Genomic DNA, 17,946 nt, shown 5'->3' with positions numbered 1-17,946 from the left:
ATTGCCCGAATCCATCAGAAGTTTCTGAGGTTTGCTGTAGAAGAGGGTCATTTCCAGTTCAGGGCCCTCCCCTTTGGACTGAGCACAGCCCCGAGGACATTTACAAAGGTCCTGGTTGTTCTCATCGCAGAGCTCAGAAAGCAAAACATTGCTATTTACCATTATCTGGACGACGTCTTAATCTTGGGAAACGACGTGGATTCTGTGACATCCCAAGCTATCACCAGCATTCAGTTTCTGCAAGCTCACGGCTGGAAGATCAACACCAAAAAGAGCCACCTCCACCCAACGCAATCTATGGTTTATTTAGGTGCCCATTTCGACACTCTAAAGGGTACTGTCCAGCTCTCTTCAGTGAGAATTCTGAAACTCAGAAGGTTATTGAGGAGAATGCTGAAATCCCCGGTTGCCCCTGCAAAGGCGGTGATGAGCCTCCTTGGTTCTATGTCCTCCACAATAGGTCTGACGAGATGGGCTCAGTGGAGAATGAGACCATTCCAGGCCAACTTCCTGAGTGGTTTCTTATCCGGGAACCTGTTCCAGCCCATCAAGCTTCCCCTGAAGGTACGCCATTCTCTGATCTGGTGGTTAAACAGAAAGCACCTAGCCAAAGGTTTTCCATTAGGGGACATCGCATGGAGGACCGTGACAACGGATGCCAGCCAGTGGGGTTGGGGCGCTCATTATCTCCACGACTTTGCGCAGGAAGAATGGAATTTCAAGACAAGCAAGGTTCATTCCAATCTGCTAGAACTTCTGGCTGTCCTCAAAGCTTTGAAACACTTCTCGATCCAGCTCAAGGGTCAATGGGTGAAGATAAGGACGGACAACTCCACCGTAGTATCCTATGTCAATCACCAAGGGGGTACCAGGAGCTGCAAGATGATGGAAATAATGAATCACCTGATGTGGTGGGTTCAGAGAAACCTGGCGGGCATTGTGGCCATTCATCTCCCAGGGAAACGGAATCAACTGGCAGATTTCCTCAGCAGATCCAGAATAGATCCGGGGGAATGGTGCCTGGCTCACAGGGTATTCCGCATGATTGTGGACAAGTGGGGTCTCCCTCAAGTGGACCTTCTAGCCTCTCGGGCCAACAGAAAGGTAGCCCTTTTCTTCACGAAGGAAGAGGACCACCTGGCACTGGGAAGGGATGCCTTATCAAGCCCCTGGAGGTTCAGAATGGGCTATGCGTTCCCCCCGTTTCCACTAATCCTACCGCTCCTGAGGAAGCTGAGATCGGAGCAGGTGTCTCTCATCCTGATTGCGCCTTATTGGCCTCGGAGACCGTGGTTTCCTCTGCTTCTGAGTCTTTCGGTGGAACCTCCTCTCCCACTCCCCAAAGTTGCGGATCTTCTGTTCCAGGGTCCTGTAATTCATCCAGACCCTGTCTCTCTCAACCTTATGGCTTGGAAACTGAAAGGAACCGGCTGTTGAATAGAGGATTCTCCCGGACCGTTATTGATACTATGCTGAGGGCGCGTAAGCGTTCCACTTCGGCCACTTATTATAGAGTATGGGAAGTTTTCTCCAACTGGGCCCTTCACAGTAATGTGGATGTCCTAGATCCCTCCTCCTCCCATATTTTGGATTTCTTGCAATCTGGCCTTGAGAAAGGACTGAGCTATAACACTCTCAAAGTACACATTTCAGCCTTGTCCGCCCTGACCAGTCATAGATGGGCACTGGACTCGGATATCATCAGATTCATCAAGGGTGTCCTTCACATGAAACCTCCTATTAAACCATTTGTCCCTTCCTGGAGTCTCCCTCTGGTTCTGGATGCCATGAAGTTGAAACCTTTTGAACCGTTTGATTCAGTTTCCCTACAGGTTCTCTCTATTAAGACTGCCTTGCTGGTGGCCCTAGCCTCTGGCAGGAGAGTTTCTGAGCTCAGTGCTCTGTCCATCAAAGAGCCTTTTACTATCTTCCACAAGGACAGAGTGGTCCTCCGTACTGTTCCTGTATTTCGACCTAAAGTCACTTCCTCCTTCCACATCAACGAGGATATTGTTCTTCCATCTCTGAGGTCGGAAGCCCATGAAATGGGGAATTCTGCTGACCTGTCCTCTCTGGATCTAGTGAGATGCCTCCGGATGTATATTGATAGGACTTCTGATTGGCGTTCTTCTGACAGTCTTTTCGTTCTTCATAGTGGCTGTAAAAAGGGCTCACAAGCTCCCAAATCTGCCATTAGCCGTTGGATAGTAGCGGCTATCATTCTGGCTTATCAGTCCGCCGGATATCCGGTCCCTGTGGGTCTTAAAGCCCATTCCACTAGGGCTCTCTCTTCTTCCTGGGCAGCCGCTGCTCATGTCTCCCCTGAACTCATTTGTAAGGCGGCTACATGGTCTTCCTCTAACACTTTCATTAGGAGCTACCAGATTGATGTTAGAGCAGGGTTGTCTGATCAATTTGCTAAATCAGTCCTGTCTGTATCTAATTCCTGATCTCTGTGTCTGTCACTTGTTGTGGTGTTAATACACTTTGCATTTATAAAAATTTTTGAGTCTGTGTCTCTTTCCCTCCCTGGTTTTATTGCTTGGGTATTACCCAATGTTGTGCTGCCATGGATATGGCCAGGAAAATGGAAAATTTATTCATACTTACCGTAATTTTCTTTTCCTGGTTATATGCCATGGCAGCACAATGGTCCCACCCGGGGCTATTGCTGGAACACGTGACTGGGGAAGGAGGGGCAGGAGGTGGTACTTATACGGCTTAATTATTATTCCTGTCCAATGGGGATAGGGAGGAGCTACCCAATGTTGTGCTGCCATGGCATATAACCAGGAAAAGAAAATTACGGTAAGTATGAATAAATTTTCCATTATATATATATATATATATATATATATATATATATATGGGTGTGTGTGTGTGTGTGTGTAAAATAACAGATACAATTTGTATCTTGTAATACCTTGTTTATTGAACTAACAGAATTTTGTAATGACAAGCTTTTGGGAGAACCTCCATTTCTCAAGTCTAACGTTTCTGAGCAAACACGACACATATAATTCAAAGTTGAGTTGTCATACAGGGGTTAAAACGAAATGAGTGCAGATAAGCCACAGGTTTGATAGAAAATAGACATCATTCTCGCAGAGGATCGTAAATATCTTTTGTGAAGATCACAGAGTGAGGGGGGAGAGAGAGGGAGAGGTAAGTGTGAGCCTCCTCCCACTTGTTACTGACTGTCTGATCTGAGATACGTTTTGCACAGATCACTTTGTGTTCAGGATACAAAGCCTTTGAAAAGCAGATGCCTGGTTTTAGCCAAAAAGATGCATTTACGAAATGTTTACATTTTGTTATATTTAGAGAATTACTGCCAGGTACTCTAACAGCGTTATTCACTAAGGTGAGAATTCCAAGTGAATTGAAGGAGAATTTCAAAGGTAAATACTGGCACAAATACTTGAGATAGTTTTCATAATTATGAGTGTTGGTTATTGTATTTCTGAGAACTGTCTATCACATGGTTATATGATTACATGTTAAATATTATACTTTACAGGATTTTGACTCTTGGTTTGATACTAACAATTGCCTTGGAGACCAAAAGCTTGTTGAAAGACTTCATGCTGTAAGTTATATAATGCTTAATTTTGTATTTTGGGATTTTTTTTGTTCTTTTTATTTTATTTTTAGATTTTAAACAAATAATTTAAGTATCACCTCTCTATTTACTTTACCAGGTATTAAAGCCATTTCTCTTACGTCGTATAAAAGCTGAAGTAGAAAAGAGCCTTCCTCCTAAAAAGGAAGTTAAAATTTATCTTGGACTAAGTAAAATGCAAAGAGAGTGGTAAGAATGAGATCACACTTTTAAACATACTTTGAAACTCTTTAGTTATTGTTTTCTTTTTGTGCATGACATTACACTACTGACTGATTACTATTGCTTTTGCTTCAACTGTAGGTATGTTGAAGGCAATTCATTTATGTTTGCTACCTACTGTAGTGCATAAGTAGTCATGCCTTCAACTGGGATGCGTTTACCCTTCCACTAAGTTGGAATTTCAATACAGTCAACATGGCAATCGACCCTGTATTTTATAATGCAAAAATTAAAGTTCCAAATTTTACTGACACTTGCATATTAGGGGCCTTTACTTCTGTTATATATGCGTTGGATTTTATCCCATAAACACCCTGCCCAGCCATAGCACTATGCTATCTTTAGCAACATATTTTCCAGTGGCTGTGTGCATTCAAAGCCTGAAACATGCAACTGAGAGTTATAATGCCATAGTCACTGTTTTAAATATAAAAAAAAAAACAAGCTGCACTATGTATTCATGAAGCAAATAGTATTATAATAATCAAAGGGAAACTGAAAATATTTATCTTAATATCTGTTAACTGTAGCTTTAATGGTTGATCAATCATCTTGAGCAGGATGTTTGTATCTCCTCAGGTACACCAAAATTTTAATGAAAGATATCGACATTCTGAACTCTGCGGGAAAAATGGACAAAATGCGCCTGTTAAATATTCTGATGCAATTACGCAAGTGCTGCAACCATCCATACTTGTTTGATGGAGCTGAGCCTGGACCTCCTTACACCACTGACACACATCTTGTTTACAACAGTGGTAAAATGGTAGCTTTGGATAAATTACTTCCAAAACTTAAAGAACAAGGTAAATGGAAACATTTGTAATTTTTTTTTTTTTTTATTCAAAGCTTTTTCAATATTCAAACTACTTGTTAAAATAGTTTTAGTATTGGCTTTTACTGCTATAGATGACCCACACCTGTAGTATAAATAGCTCTAGGTGTGAACATTGTAACTTATCCTCTGTACTGCTACTAATCCCATATTTCAACCCATCTTTTTTTTTATGTTTGGTAATAGGTCTTACACCATGTACTGCTTCAGCAAACACTCTTCTTTAGTTCCATTTCTTGCTCTACAAATGTTGAGAATTGTGTACAATTGAGGAGAGTAGACACCTTCTGAGAAGCATATGACATTGGCTCTTTGGCCTCATAGTCATTCCTTTTGTCACATATACTAGGGTACTCTCCATTCAAAATGGCATCAGTTTCAACACAGCAAGCTATTCTCATACGGACACGGGTCGCATCATCCTGGTTTATTATTGATGCAATGCAAAGTGCCTGTACAGATTCACTTGAAAGGTCACTTCTTCCCTGATCCATGATACAAAGCACCCGTACAGATTCTATGGATCGGTCACTTTTTTTCTGCCATCAAAAATGATGTGATGCCTTTTCCATGTTTTGGCAAAATTATCTTTGGATATTTAAAGCTGTTATACCTATAGCCAGATGCCCTGTTGTGGTTATCCTTTATCCAGTATACATTCCTTGCTGATTACTTATATATAGCACTTTGATCTTTTCTTGTTTAATTGTTTATCCTGATCTCCTGACTTTTGGTCTTGTTATCTCTTTTATCCTGTTTTGTTCTTCTCTGGACCATGGCTTGTACTCTTGTTTAAGATTGTCCAATTTAAGGACTGGTAATATGCACTTCCCTGCTGTCTGATCTTACTTGGATATGGGTTTTGTGTGCTAGGGTCCTTGACACCTCTCTGACCTTTCTTATGTATTCCTACACAACTAAAGGCTACGGGGCCAAGACTGTGATGCCATAACCCAGTGCCCTATGTCAGTGCTGGATTTCTCAGTAGGCAAAATGGGCATCTTCCAACAGGTGCTCTTTCATATACTGCATTTTTTTTACCATGGTTTATATATGCTTTTTTATAGTTTCTCTTTTTTATTTTTTTATATCATTGGTGCTCTTTATAATAGGCCTAATGGCAACTGAAAATCAAGTAAGGGATAGTGTATCATGAACACTATCCCCTTCATAATGCCTGTACAGGATGTGGTCATGTGCATTGCATATAAGTGTCCTCCTTGTCTCGCATAATGTTTTCATAAAGTAACAGCAAAGTAGTCCAGGCACTCAAGGTCTTCATACATCAGCAAATTTATTGGAAAAACAGGACAGATACAGTAACGTTTCGATCCCTTCAGGGATCTTTATCAAGCTGGGGGTTTGCCAGGTCTGCAGGTGATGAGAGTGCGGATCCCTCACTTTTTTTTGCTATCAATTTTAATGTTTTCATAAGGTATGATTTTGCCGATTCTTCAGGTTTTTGCATAACTCTTTAAAAAAGCAGGGAGTAGGTTTCTTAATATTCCATTTTAATTCCTGTTTAGGGTTTGTTCCTGCAGCAATTGATAAAGTTGTGTCTTTTGGCCATGTTATAACCTTTGTTCTTAATCAAGATGCCCTGACAATGCAATGAATTAACCAATCCCTTTGCAAAACTAAAAATAAGTGTTTTTGTATTGTTGATTTGCAGTATTCTAAAAATTGCACCAGAATCTTTCCAGCATTTGTTTTATTTTTTATGTGCATGCAGTGCAATAAGTGTCGGGGCAGACATCTTGCAAAATAAATTGTTTGCCATAGTTGGCTATACATAGTGTATGGTAGTTTAATGTTAATCTTCTTATAGATATATTATTGCACGCAGCTTAATTGTGCTTTACCAGCAGTGAGCACAGTGAGCAAGATTTATGTCTGGATTACCCTTTTGACTACAAGGCAAAAAAAGAAAGTATCCTGGCAATTGGTAAAACCTTGTGAACTTGGCCTTTGTGCACCAGTCTGAGTGTCTGGTATTAAGCCAAATACAAATCATAAGAAAAAAACCATGACAGTGTGCTCACTGTCTAAACTGATATATGGACCAGCTAGTTGAAGACAGCAACCAGGGTCAGGCTAAAAGCTGTGTATTGCTTGTAAACCTATCCCATATAAAAAGACACTTCACAGATAAGAGTTTCTCCTTTATTGTTCGTACATTAAATCATATTCACAGCATGGACTGCAGTGCAAATTGTAAATACGGTACATCAAAAGTAGAAGACACACTTTGCATTTCCTGCTGGCACGTATTCATAGAAGAAATAGGACCCTCCCAAATGAATCCTTGGTTAGATCACTCAATCATGATTATTATAAAACAGGTACTGTCCATGGCTAGGGCTATCGGAGCATCAAGGGAAAACAGAAACTATATGCCATAAAATGAAAAACAGAAATGAATTGAAAGAATTTAAAGAAATTTAAAAACAGCATATGATTCAACAAAACACAAATACGTTATTACGACTGTACTAAAATAATAATATATAATTCAAACTAATTCCCTAATAATGAATAAAAGAAAAATATAAAATAAATAAATAAGATAAAATAAAATTGATAAGGAAAATGTAATCATCACTGATTATGGAATAATTCATAAAGTACTAAAAATGTACCATATATTATGTAAATCACAGGGCTTAAAATGTAAGTACTGTATATCGCAAAACTATGAACATGTATACATAGATTCAAAACGTTCTTCAATATTCAAACATTGTTAACCATTGCCACCAAATCTTAACTGAGAATAATTGCAACCTGGGTGTGGAGCCAGCTGTGAGTTCTGTGCAGTTTTGGTGTGAAAATCGTGTACTTAATTGCCTAAGAAACTCCTTTTTTGGATACAAACTGGAATCATTGGTCAGAAAAAAAAGCAAAACAAAAGCTGACAGAGGCCCCACCAGCTGAGACATTGGATAACTCCTGCAGTGATCACATACAACTACATGGGACAAGATGGTGATGGGAGACGAGGGCTCTTCCTATTCCTTGGAGGAAGCCTCTTTTGTCCCGAGTGCAGGGACTTCAACAGATGTGCTATCGGGACCCGAAACTAAACAACCCAGCTGTCACTACAGCCCAGCTAAAGAGCATGCTGGCTGAATTAAGGGCCAACATCGCGGCCGATGTGGCCTTCAGCAAAAATGCCATTGAAGGTGCCACCTCCCGGCTTACACTTCTGGAGGCCTCATCATACACTCAAGATTCCAGATTAGCCTCAGATGAACACAAAATCGAAGAACTCGAAAAGTAACAAATCGCTACTGATGATAAGATAGATGCCTTGGAGGATCACCGGAGACGCTACACTTTAAAGATTCGTGGCATCCCGGACTCAGGACTTACCCCATTTTGTCCGATGACTGCTCCATGTCCTGTTACCACCTAAACAGGCCAGGGCAGTAAAGTTTGATGGTATGTTCCGCCTACTAAAGTCGGCAGTGGCCTCAGCCACAGTACATGCAGACCTGGTTGTCCGCTTCCAATCTATACAGGATAAGGCCTTCCTTATGGTAGCTGCTTGTGGGAAGACCCTCTTACTATTTAAAGGTGCAACATTGTCCCTGTTTTCAGACCTCACCAGAAACACCATCGGATGGTGCAGAACCCTACAACCGCTCCTGCAATCACTCGGCTCCAGAAATATCCAATATAGATGGGGACTACCTAAATTGCTTTCATTTACACATCTCGGAACCCTCTACAGAGCACAGATCTTCTCCGGATTGGAATCCCATCTACGCGATGTGGACCTTGCAGAGCCTTTGGGGGCCAGAGGATCGGGCCTACAACTAGAACGTTAGCGGAATTTACTCCTCTGGCTCAACACCCCACGTCCCCATGCGACACAACCTGAAGGGGCAAGGCTCGAAGAAATCCTTTACCTTCTCTTCAGAGGACTGCCATGCACCACAGTCTAGACCACTGACGTTAAATCTCATGCTGAAGTTTTGTTGTTATTAGTTCTTTTTCATTTTTGTTTATCCTTAGTTTATTTGCTGACCGTTACTCTACATACCTAGCTATGTGTTGGCACAATGCTCACATACGGCGTTAAAATGCTAATAACTTCTCCACAACGGTTTAACTGTACATTCCCCTCTGATTCCCCCCCAAATCCCCTGGATATCTGATAAAGTTTTCTTTGCCCACCGTTATAGAACCAGGAGAGTGTAGCTCTACAAGGATTTTAGTCTCACTTAGTCAGCACTCAAACCTTACCGATTCCATCTCCCCTTTGTGAGGGCTTTACTAGCCAGTTATTGTCTCTCATTTTCTCATGTTTTATTTTTATTTTATAAAAAAACGTTCTATATGCTTCTTTATGTGAAACCACAATATTGTACTGATTTAACTGTGATTTTTTTTGCTCTTTTACAAATCGCTGATGTAACACATATGGAATGGATTAAATAAAGAATTAACATTTTTTTTTATAATTACACCCTTACACAAAAGCAAGATGCATCATTGAATTTTAACCATTTGGTATCCCTTTATGTAACCTGAAGATCCATTTATTTTCCAGATTAAAAACGTTTATTCACATTTCCCCAATGTGGATTTGAAAAATTACAACTCATAATATGAATCCACGTGTATAGAATAGATCAGATATATTCACGCATCCTATGCTTCCGTTTACGCATGGTCTGACAGACGCAGTCCATCCAACATAACATTCATGTGAAATTATAAACCACATGATTGGTATTGCAATTTACAAAATGGAGGTTTCTGTAACTTTTCCCAGTGGTTGTTGAATTAAATTCACTGCTTCCAAAAATATTTTTACATTTGACGCAAGTTTGAAAATCTGATTTATAAGTGTCGGGCTTAAATAGCCAATTCCTACCGGCACATGTTTCCACGAACTGAAACAATGATGGGGACAATAAGGTGCCTAAACTGCGAGCCCTCCGAGCCACTGCTTTACATCCTCCTATTAAAAAAAATCAAGCAATTTCTAGCATTGGTAAATACTTATTTAAAATACCCCTTATTTTTCAACTAAAATTTGTGACTGAAATAGCAGAATTTCTATTAACAACATATTTACACTTATGCAAACAATGAAGACTTTGACTTACCAATGTTTGATTGACCTAACCCTCTATATTAATATAAGGGTGACACTGAAGGGCCTTCCTAAAAGACCTAAATCTTACATAGAATAGCCATGAGCACGCATCCGTCTCTCAATTCACATGAAACTACAAGAAAATCATCTGACAGAGTAGAATTTCTCCTAACCCTTAGGAACTGTACCATTGGTATCTTCATAACAGTCTGACAAGGGTGACAGGATTTAGCATATAAATTGTATTCTCCCTATGTTTCTTCCTATAGAGCCTAGAGATAATATGGGGTCCTGCAAAAACATTGTATTGTTTTTTTTCCTGTTCGTTCCTTGTAAACAAAAGATTATAATCATTCTGGTGCAGTATATCAACAAATTCTTTTACTTTGCATTGTTCATCTTGTCAGATAATTTATAGATCATCTTTGAAATGTATTCCCACCACCACTCAACTGACCCAACCGCAAAAATGTGGGACTCCATCCACCAACCCATAAAAAGGTTGGCTTAGGACAGGGCAAATTTTGCCCCCATAGAATTCCCACACCTCTGCAAGTAGAAGACAGAGTTGAAGGATAATTAATTATTAGTAGTTCTATAATCAACACTTTTAAAAATAATATTGTAACGGATCGCCTGGCACCCCGACCGGGCACCTCCGTTAATGGATGCTCCTAGTGCTTCCTGAGGACTCCAAGCACTCTGGCAGACACCACAATCACCGAATCCGAGAAACCTTTAAATTCTCCCAAGCATAGGAATGCTGTAGACCATTGAATAGGAACCATACAAATAGGCTTGTACTCATAGCAGTCAACTGGAACAGCATGCAATAAATCCTTCCCCCAATAATGAGACGACACATCACTTTGAGGGTAAAACAGGAACTCTGGACTGTCTCATCCAGCCTGGCTTTTATTACAATAATACACATACAGGCCACACCCAGGGGGAGGCATAAAATAACCAATCACATACATGGTTCAGCCCCCACATCCCCTCCCCTCAGATAACATTAAACCCAATTATCCGGTACACTTTTCCAGCCAAGTTCTGGATGTACCCCAAAAACAGGGGGTACCCCTTTAAAGCCCTTATTCAGAGGGACAACATATTCAAAATTCAAGTCATTCGGATGAACGGTTCGTGAGATATGGGGTTCCAAAGATTTGACCGACCGCATGGGTAAATTATCCGAAAACAGTTCCATGCATTTTGGCCCTGCGGTCGGTCACAAACAAGGGAATGAAAACAGGTGAATTGCCTGTGTTATAGAGCCTGGAGAGGGTTTGAATGAATTCCCTTGTTTGTGGGGTTCTTTCTACCGAACGGCGGGTCATTCGGTAGTTTCTATACGAATTTCTGGAAGTATGGAGGTCTCAGCGGTGTTTGCCTAGTCAAGTGTCCGATTTTAGTTCCAGACACTCGACGGCAAAACACCGCTGTTCGGTAGTTTAAGATGGCCGCCGCCACGTGTTTGTTTCCCGAATGGCGGCCACCCAGAGGACAAAGAATACATTACACTGATTGCCAATTACCCGTTTGCAACATTGTTGCAAACTGTAATTGGAGGCACACTTATTCCTGGGTGGTCTGGTTGTTCGGTAGTTTCACTCAATATAATGAATGGAGTGATTCTACCGAACAATCAGATGAATGCTGCATACATATCCCAGGTTAAACTTAACACACAAATACACATATAATATTACAGGCAGTACACTAGAATATGTAGCACAGTCTTAAAGGGACAGTAGTCCCAAAAGTCCCAATATGTCCATAGATGCTGTTAAAAGGGCCAGTAGCAGCAATATACAGTACAATATGCCCCAAATAACCCAGGGGCCATAGTCAGTAGGTAGGAGGCTAGCAAACAGGCTTCTCCAGGGCCCAGTGGCGAGGTTGGTTTCGCCACAAATATGTTACAACTTATCATCATATCACTGTTACGGCTGAAATGATACTGAATGTTCCATTAGCCATTCCCCATATGGGGAATCTTAGAACATGGTGAGACCACATCAAAGGTCACCCAAAACTGAAAAAGAGCTCAACCTTTTCACTAACTGTTGCAAAAAAAAAAAATTCAAACAGCTCAGAGTTCTCATTATTAGATCCTATTCCGGATACAATTAAGCGATCCATTGGTGTGCCATTTCCAGAAAATTTGCAAGTCTTGGCTAGCATATAGAATATGTATACAGTATATCACATTGTGTTCCACTTCAAAGTGACACTATAGTCATCAGAACAACTACAGCTTATTGAATTTGTTCTGGTGAGTAGAATCATTACCTTCAGGCTTTTTGCTGTAAACACTGTCTTTTCAGAGAAAATGCAGTGTTTACATTACAGCCTAGTGATAACTTCACTGGCCACTCTTCAGATAGCTGTTAGAGATCCTTCTTGGGTCATGGCTGTCTAAAATGCATCCAAACATTCAGTGTCTCCACCCTCTGCATGCAGACACTGAACTTTCCTCATAGATATTCATTGATTCAATTAATCTCTATAAGGAGATGCTGATTGGCCAGGGCCGTGTTTGAATTGTGCTGGCTCTTCCCCTGATCTGCCTCTTTATCAGTCTCAGCGAATCCTATGGGGAGACATTGTGATTGGATCAGGCTACCACTTCTGATGATGTCAACAGGCAGTGGGCAGGTCAAAAGGAAACAGGGACAAACCCAGCAGCTTCAGGCTTAAATACGAGTAAGATGTTCTATATTTAGGGAGGCATGAAGGGGACAGGGGGCTAGATGGTGGTTTTAACACTATAGGGTCAGGAATACATGTTTGTGTTCCTGATCCTATTGTGTTCCTTTAAGGAATTGCAAAGCTCTTTTAGTGAAAATTCGAGATACAGCCAAATATCTCCGCTAAGGAGGCAAGATGGCAGTGCGGAGACCAGCGCTGCAAGGGAGAAAAATTACCTGGCTGGAGACTTAAATGAGGGTACTATAGTGTTAGGAATACACATTTGTATTCGTAATGCTTCAGTGTTCCTATAACATTACTATTTACTTCTCGACCATAACTGCAAATGTATCCAGAAATGTGCCCCTAAAATGGACCAAATTGAAATCCGATGGTTTTATACATTTTTCAAACATATGTGGGAGAATTCCCTTTTGTCAACCTTCTTAGTATATTCTTCAGAAGAAAGCTATGGAGAAAAAAAGTTATGTTCTACACACGCATGATAATAATTAAATGTAAGGGGGAGAAGGGTAAAATATGAATACACTTTTTTTTGTTTATCTGGAAAATTAACTGATCTTTAATTTACATAAATGGATACTGTATTGTTTACATTCCATGTATGATGTATCTTGCTTTGTGTAATGATTTAATTATCATTTAAAGGGACACTATAATCACCAGAACAGTTTTAGCTTGATAAAGCAGTTTTTGTGTATAGGTCATGACGCTGAAATGTCACTGCCATTTACGAGTTAAAGCACTTTTGTTTCTGTTTATGCAGCCTATCCACACCTCCCCTGGATGTGACTGACACAACCTGCATGAGAACAAAATGGTTTAATTTTCAATCAGATAATCAGATGTAACTTAATTAATACATTTCTCCTGCCCTGTAAATTGAACTTTAATTACAGACAGGAGGCTACTGCAGGATTACAGAGCAGAAGATAAAAAATTAAGCATAATTTGCTATAATGGAAGTGTATACATTAGATGACTCTTTAGAGGAAGTGTTTAAAAATGCTGTGTTAGTCACCTGCAGGAAGGTGTGCCTAGGCCTGCATAAACAAAGTGATTTAACTCCTAAATGGTAGATAATTGAGCAATGAGACTGCAGGAGCATGATCTATGCACCAGAACTGATTAATTAAGTTAATTAAGTTATTCTGGTGAATATAGTGTCCCTCTAAGATTTGGAGACACAGTTTACAATATTGTGTGACTATATACTCAGATCCGATCCTGGGCAGGTGCATGTGATGCACAGCGCCCAGATGTTCTGTAGAGAGAGGCGTATTGGCCTCAGCCCCTGGACTCAACCCTTTCACATTAGGGTTTATCCCCACACTCAGTGCCTGGGACAAAGACTGCATTCAATCCCCCATTCCCTGACCCAAGGTAGTCATCACGGAGGGGAGAACTTATTAGCTAACTAAACTAATATTTTTTCTTCTGCCCCATAACCTCCCTACTACAACACCTAACCCCCTATTACAATACCTAAGCATCCTATAGCCCCCACCCCCCTACTACAGTTTCTTAGTTCCACTGCTGCTTCTACACCCCATGTAGTCCTTAGCCCCACTACAGTCTCTACCCTCCAAATGTAGCTCCTATCCCCCCACTAAAGTCCTTACTCCAAATTTAGCCCATAATCCCCAATCGTAGCCCCTAACCGTACTACAGCCTTCAACCTCCCCCATTACAATTCCTATATCCCACTACAGCCCCTACTCCTCCACTAAAGCCTCTATCGCACCATGTGCAGCCTTTATCCACTACTACAGCCACATTCCCTACACCGCGAATGGTTTCCCCAATTGCAGCCATCCCCCACTTCAGTAACAGTCCCCTCTACTACAGCACCTATCTCCCCAACTACATTTCTTAACCCCTCATTTACAATTTATGCCCTCCATCACAGCTCCTATCCTCCCCCTTTAAGCCTCTATCCCCCACTAGTCACCTAACCCCCATTTACAGTCCATACTCCCTACTACAGCCTCTATTCCCATTACTATGGTTCCTACCCCCCAATACAGTCCCTATCCTCCCCACTACAACCCTTCTCCTCAAACTGCAGGCCATATATCACAAACTATAGCCCCCTTTGCCAATTACAACCTCCCCCCCACTTCAGCCCCAGTTCCCCACTACATTTCCTAACACCACCCAATTACAACCCATACTCTCCACTACAGCTCCTAACCCTCCTACTACAGTTTGTGTCAACCCACTACGGCCCATAGCCCCTACTACAGCTCTTAACTCCTCAATTACAGTTCCTATCACCACATTACAGCCCCCAACCAGTGACCCTTACGAAATTAGGTTCTGCCTCCAACACAGATCAGCTATCTGGGCACAAAGACGGCACAGATTAGTTATTTTGGGGCACAGATGGCACTGGGTAGCTGTATGGGGGAGAGATGGCACTGGGAAGCTGGGCGCAAAGACGGCATTGATAAGCTTGTTGTTGGAAAAGCTGACACCTGAGGAAGAGAGTGACATGTTACCTGGTGAAGTTGGGGGTCTCAAAGACATGGAGTGGTTTCCATAGAAAATGGGTGTGGTGAAGTGTTATGTTTGTGAAGGGGAGGAGTTATTGATATGGCCACACCTACCCAGGGGCGCCAAAAATATTCTTGCACCCAGGCGTCAGTGACCCTAAGATCCGCCTTTTGTATACTTACATTTTAGGCTATGTGAATTACAATGATTTACATGATCGATAGTACATTTAGTACTCCATAGAATTCCCTAAGTAGGGGAGGTTTGTACATCTAATTTTCCTTATTAGGTATTCAGTTTGCACTACGCAACATTATTATTTCATTACAGTGGCATTAACCCATTTGTGTTTTTGTTGATTAACATGGTATTATTATGATTCTTTCTATTCATTTCTGTTTTTTTTGTTATTATGGCATTTACATTTTTTAATTTAATATTTATTCAGTGTTATTAAACTTGGTACAAACATATAATATTATCAAAAAATACAGTCAAATGATAACATCATCAAAAGCCTCAGCATCAGCATTCACAATACCTTGTCACAGCAAGGACTAAATGCTTGATATGACAGTAACATCTATTACTATACAATGTGTTGAGATAAAAAGTAAATATTTTACTATCTTAGCAAAAATCATTAAGAGGTGCATTTCAGAGTATTGTACCATGTATTTCCAAACCTAAAAAGGAACAAGAAAGAAAAATAAGAAAAACAATGGATATTACTCAATCATTTCCTTTGGGAATCCATCATTTTCCCATCTAGCTGCCCCCCATCTGAATCATTCGATAAATCTTAGAGAGGGAGCTTTTGTGGTTCTCGCAATTGCTACATAATGTTTCAAATAGGGTCAGTTCCCTCTGTGACCAATGCGGCATCACTTTTTTTTTGTTTTTTAAAGAAGGCTATAAGTTGGGTGCATCTCATTACATCGAGTAATCAGTTATGTTGTTTTATTTTTAAGAGGTCACCAACAGTAGGGATTTTATCTACTATCATAATCAAGGATTAAAAGACTTTTTAGAGTACCGGTGCCATATCCCCTTTGAAAATCAGGGTTGTCAGCTATTAGGATCAATGGGGACATTTCCATGGATAGTCGTCAAGAGTTTTTATGTTGTCTCCATCTAAGGAGCATATTGTTATTCAGTGGGTGACAATATGTTACTATTCAACTAATAAGGCATGTCTCCCAAAGAAGGGTTATGGCATATATATAGTTTTTCCTTTTGTGCCTCGATAGTCCTAGGAACAATACCTGTATTATGATAGTCATACCCGTGAGGTCTAAGTAAAGGTTAATTTTTCAGGGTTCCTTTTTCTCATACATAACCTTATTGGTTAACCTTGGTTATATGTATACAATTTGGTATGTACGTTAATCGTGGCGTATAATATGTCATAGTTTGCATCTTAATCGAGACCCCATATTTTACACTTTATTTTTCTTTCTAGAAGATATATATAAAAATGTATTTATTTGTACACTAGGTGGCACCATTGCACTGTTACAACACTTTAGCCTATTTTGCAGGCCTTTTCAATTGTATGGCTGGTTTTCAGGCACTCATTTTGTGCATATAAAGAAAACAATTCTATAATCTAATACTGCCTTTTTTAATGCTTGCAACATCTTTGGCTGATTCCTTGTATGTATTATTCAGACTGATGACAAATACAGAATTACAAATGTGGAACTTTTAATATGAGTTTCTTAGTTTTCTGAGAATCCATTATGTTTAATAAAAACATAAAGTTGTCATTATGTATAGAAGAATTCTAGATGACAGAAACATAGCAAGTATTTTATGTGCGCCTTTAGAAAAAAAAAATGTGCTTTAATTTTCTTGCAATGTTCATAAAATGTATGTAAATATTTCTCCCCCTATTGTTAGGCTCTAGGGTTCTGATATTTAGCCAGATGACTCGTTTGCTTGATATCCTGGAAGATTATTGCATGTGGCGTGGATATGAGTATTGTCGTCTAGATGGACAGACGCCACATGAAGAAAGAGAGGTAAAATCATTCATGTTATATTTGAAAAGGAAAATTTATTAATTCTGAGTGACTTGCAACAAAGCAGACAGCAGGATTTTCCCAAGCAGTTATGGAGTATTTGCTCCAGGGTTTTGTTGTCATGAAGGAGACCTGCTGTCTGCAGTTGGAAAGAGCTTCTGCTCCTGAACAGTAACAGGAGGTTAATTATTTGAGCCCCTGTGTGAGAAACTACTGCAGATGGTTTGTACTGGAATAAAGCCTGAACAAGAAGTGAGTCTGATCAGAATGGAGTGATCAGGGGAGATTTAGTTCCTAATTTTCTCTGAGAGCTGCATATTTCAGCGCAGATGACTACACAATGCTCCTTTGCAGTGCTCAGGTTTGGGGTGGCTATAATGTCATACCTTGAAGGCTACCATCCTAAGAGGTCCTTAATTGTTCAAAGCTTTATATGAAAGATAACTGTGAAGGGTAGCATCACGGAGCAGAATTATAGAATACTATATTACTAGATAGTGGCCGTCCAAGTGACCAGCTCCATTTGTATAAAAAATAACCGTGGATGAAACACACAGTAGTAAATTGGGTTGCCACGCACATTAGTTTAATACTTGTCTTTATATTAATTAAATAGCTACCAAGTGTTAAAAGGCTGTCCCATAAACTCCTACTAGTCTGTAGTTTATAAAATATGTTCAGATCTGCAACATCAAACAATATAAAATAATGGAAACATCTGATTGACCTTCTGGTTTGAGGAATGCTCGCTTTATACGGCAAAATCTCAGTATTTGAATACATGACCTTTATATGTGAGTATTTGTTATATACAGCAGGTGTGCAAAAATAAATAAAAATGGGCAAATACTCTGCTTGCTAAAATCTTGCTGGCATTTTTTTTTTTTTACAAATGCAACTTCTTAAATTGCCTCCAGAATATAAC

At 40.1% G+C, this 17,946-nt stretch overlaps 1 protein-coding gene across 2 annotated transcripts in view; it reads left to right on the top strand.

Annotated features, from left to right (window-relative positions):
- Window positions 1–17,946, top strand: part of SMARCA1 (SWI/SNF related, matrix associated, actin dependent regulator of chromatin, subfamily a, member 1) — a 208,483-nt gene that overhangs the window by 105,307 nt on the left and 85,230 nt on the right. For both annotated transcript variants that reach the window (XM_063432114.1, XM_063432115.1), the window contains 4 exons: window positions 3,521–3,589; window positions 3,702–3,811; window positions 4,424–4,650; window positions 16,900–17,021. In XM_063432114.1, coding sequence (XP_063288184.1) covers window positions 3,521–3,589; window positions 3,702–3,811; window positions 4,424–4,650; window positions 16,900–17,021 — 528 coding nt within the window. The remainder of the gene's footprint in view (window positions 1–3,520; window positions 3,590–3,701; window positions 3,812–4,423; window positions 4,651–16,899; window positions 17,022–17,946) is intronic.

The sequence above is a fragment of the Pelobates fuscus genome, chromosome 9 (assembly GCF_036172605.1).
Source record: "Pelobates fuscus isolate aPelFus1 chromosome 9, aPelFus1.pri, whole genome shotgun sequence".
Classification (NCBI taxonomy): Eukaryota; Metazoa; Chordata; class Amphibia; order Anura; family Pelobatidae; genus Pelobates; species Pelobates fuscus.
This window is presented reverse-complemented; position numbering and strand designations above follow the sequence as displayed.